At 47.8% G+C, this 2,306-nt stretch overlaps 1 protein-coding gene across 7 annotated transcripts in view; it reads left to right on the forward strand.

The window, feature by feature from the left end:
- LOC108310202 (RNA-binding protein 4B) overlaps window positions 1–2,306 on the forward strand; it is a 15,713-nt gene that overhangs the window by 10,059 nt on the left and 3,348 nt on the right. For all 7 annotated transcript variants that reach the window (XR_001827665.2, XR_001827666.2, XM_017537038.2 and 4 more), the window contains exon 3: window positions 232–908. Coding sequence is in view for 5 of the 7 variants with exons in the window: in XM_017537038.2 (XP_017392527.1) it covers window positions 232–899 (668 nt within the window). In the remaining 2 variants the exon portion in view is untranslated. The remainder of the gene's footprint in view (window positions 1–231; window positions 909–2,306) is intronic.

Genomic DNA, 2,306 nt, shown 5'->3' on the forward strand with positions numbered 1-2,306 from the left:
TCCTAGCACTTTGGGAGGCCGAGGTGGGTAGATCACCTGAGGTCAGGAGTTCAAGACCAGCCTGGCCATCATGGAGAAACCCCATCTTTAAAAAAAAAAAAAGGAGTTTGCTGAAATAGGGTCACAGGAGTATGTGTGTTGGGGGGGTCTTATGACAACTAATTTACTTTCATTTGGGGAGGAAAAAGAAAATGAGTTATAATAAAGTCTTCTTACATCTATTTCTTCAAGGCAAAAGAATGCATGTGCAGTTGTCCACAAGCCGGCTTCGGACTGCCCCTGGGATGGGAGACCAGAGTGGCTGCTATCGATGTGGGAAAGAAGGGCACTGGTCCAAAGAGTGTCCAGTAGATCGTACAGGTCGTGTGGCAGACTTTACTGAACAGTATAATGAACAGTATGGTGCAGTTCGCACACCTTACACCATGGGCTATGGGGAATCCATGTATTACAACGATGCATATGGAGCACTCGACTACTATAAGCGATACCGGGTACGCTCTTATGAGGCAGTAGCAGCAGCGGCAGCAGCTTCTGCATACAACTACGCAGAGCAGACCATGTCCCATCTGCCTCAAGTCCAAAGTACAACTGTGACCAGCCACCTCAACTCTACTTCTGTTGATCCCTACGACAGACACCTACTGCCAAACTCTGGCGCTGCTGCCACTTCAGCTGCTATGGCTGCTGCTGCAGCCACCACTTCCTCCTATTATGGAAGGGACAGGAGCCCACTGCGTCGTGCTGCAGCCATGCTCCCCACAGTTGGAGAGGGCTACGGTTATGGGCCAGAGAGTGAGTTATCTCAGGCTTCAGCAGCTACACGGAATTCTCTGTATGACATGGCCCGGTATGAACGGGAGCAGTATGTCGACCGAGCCCGGTACTCAGCCTTTTAAAAACTAGAGGTGAGAGAGGGGTGGGTATGGTTAAGAGATTCCATTTAGTTCCCCTGCAAGAGACCAATGCTTCATAGAGGAGGTTAGAGCCACCTGTTTGCTGTCCAGACAGTATCCAAAAGTATGCAAATTACAGGTTAGTCTTCAATATTTCTCTAGCTTAGGCCTTAAGTTCCATTTGGCCTGTCAAGCTGTTAGTATATGACTCCAACCAACTTATTCCTTCTGAGATAACAACAAATTCAATTTGTTAGTGAGAACGTTCTTTAATCAGTTGTAATATTTGGTTACAGAAAAACAAGAGATCTCTAACATATGTACACTGTTTACATCAACTATACAATAAGACTGAAAGGTTTTATTCTTTTATAGAGAAGGGAACTGGAGAGGTTTACTTTGCCCAAAGTCATTTGGTAAATGAAAGGTAGAGTTAGAATTCAAACTCAGGCCTGTCTGATTCCAAACCATATGCTCTCTGTGCTACAGAAGTACTGTAGTGGTACGCTGAAGGGTACAGGTTCAGGGGTTAGTAATGATTATCACAGTGAGAATTTTAACTATTATTTTAGGATTCTAGTTTGCTAATAAAACTGCTGTTTGAGGCCAGAGGCAGTGGTTCACACCTGTAATCCCAACACTGGGAGGCTGAGGCGGGGGATGACTTGAGCCCAGCAGTTCAAGACGAGCCTAGGCAACATAGCAAGATCCTGTCTCTACAAAGAAACTTAAATTAGCAGGGTGTAACCTGTGACCCCAGCTACTCAGAATACCAAGGTTGGAAGGATTGCTTGAGCCCAAGAGTTGTAAGAGGCTGCAGGCTGGGCATGGTGGCTCACACTTGTAATCCCAACACTTTGGGAGGCCAAGGCAGGCAGATTACGAGGTCAGGAGATCGAGACCATCCTGGCCAACATGCTGAAACCCTGTCTCTACTAAAAATACAAAAATAAGCTGGGCGCAGTGGCGGCGCATGCCTGTAGTCACAGCTACTCAGGAGGCTGAGGCAGGAGAATCGCTTGAACCTGGGAGGCAGAGGTTGCACTGAGCCAAGATCTCGCAACTGCACTCCAACCTGGGTGACACAGTAAGAAGACTCTGTTTCAAGAAGAAAAAAAAAAGGCTGTGGTGAGCTATAATCACACCACTGTGGCTGGGCACGGTGGCTCACGCCTATAATCCCAGCACTTTGGGAGGCCGAGGCAGATGGATCACGAGGTCAAGAGATCAAGACCATCCTGGTCAACGTGGTGAAACTCCGTCTCTACTAAAAATACAAAAAATTAGCTGGGCATGGTGGCGCATGACTGTAATCCCAGCTACTCAGAAGGCTGAGGCAGGAGAATTGCCTGAACCCAGGAGGCGGAGGTTGCGGTGAGCCAAGATCGCGCCATTGCACTCCAGCCTGGG

Source organism: Cebus imitator, unplaced genomic scaffold (genome assembly GCF_001604975.1).
Source record: "Cebus imitator isolate Cc_AM_T3 unplaced genomic scaffold, Cebus_imitator-1.0 Scaffold102, whole genome shotgun sequence".
Lineage (NCBI taxonomy): Eukaryota > Metazoa > Chordata > Mammalia > Primates > Cebidae > Cebus > Cebus imitator.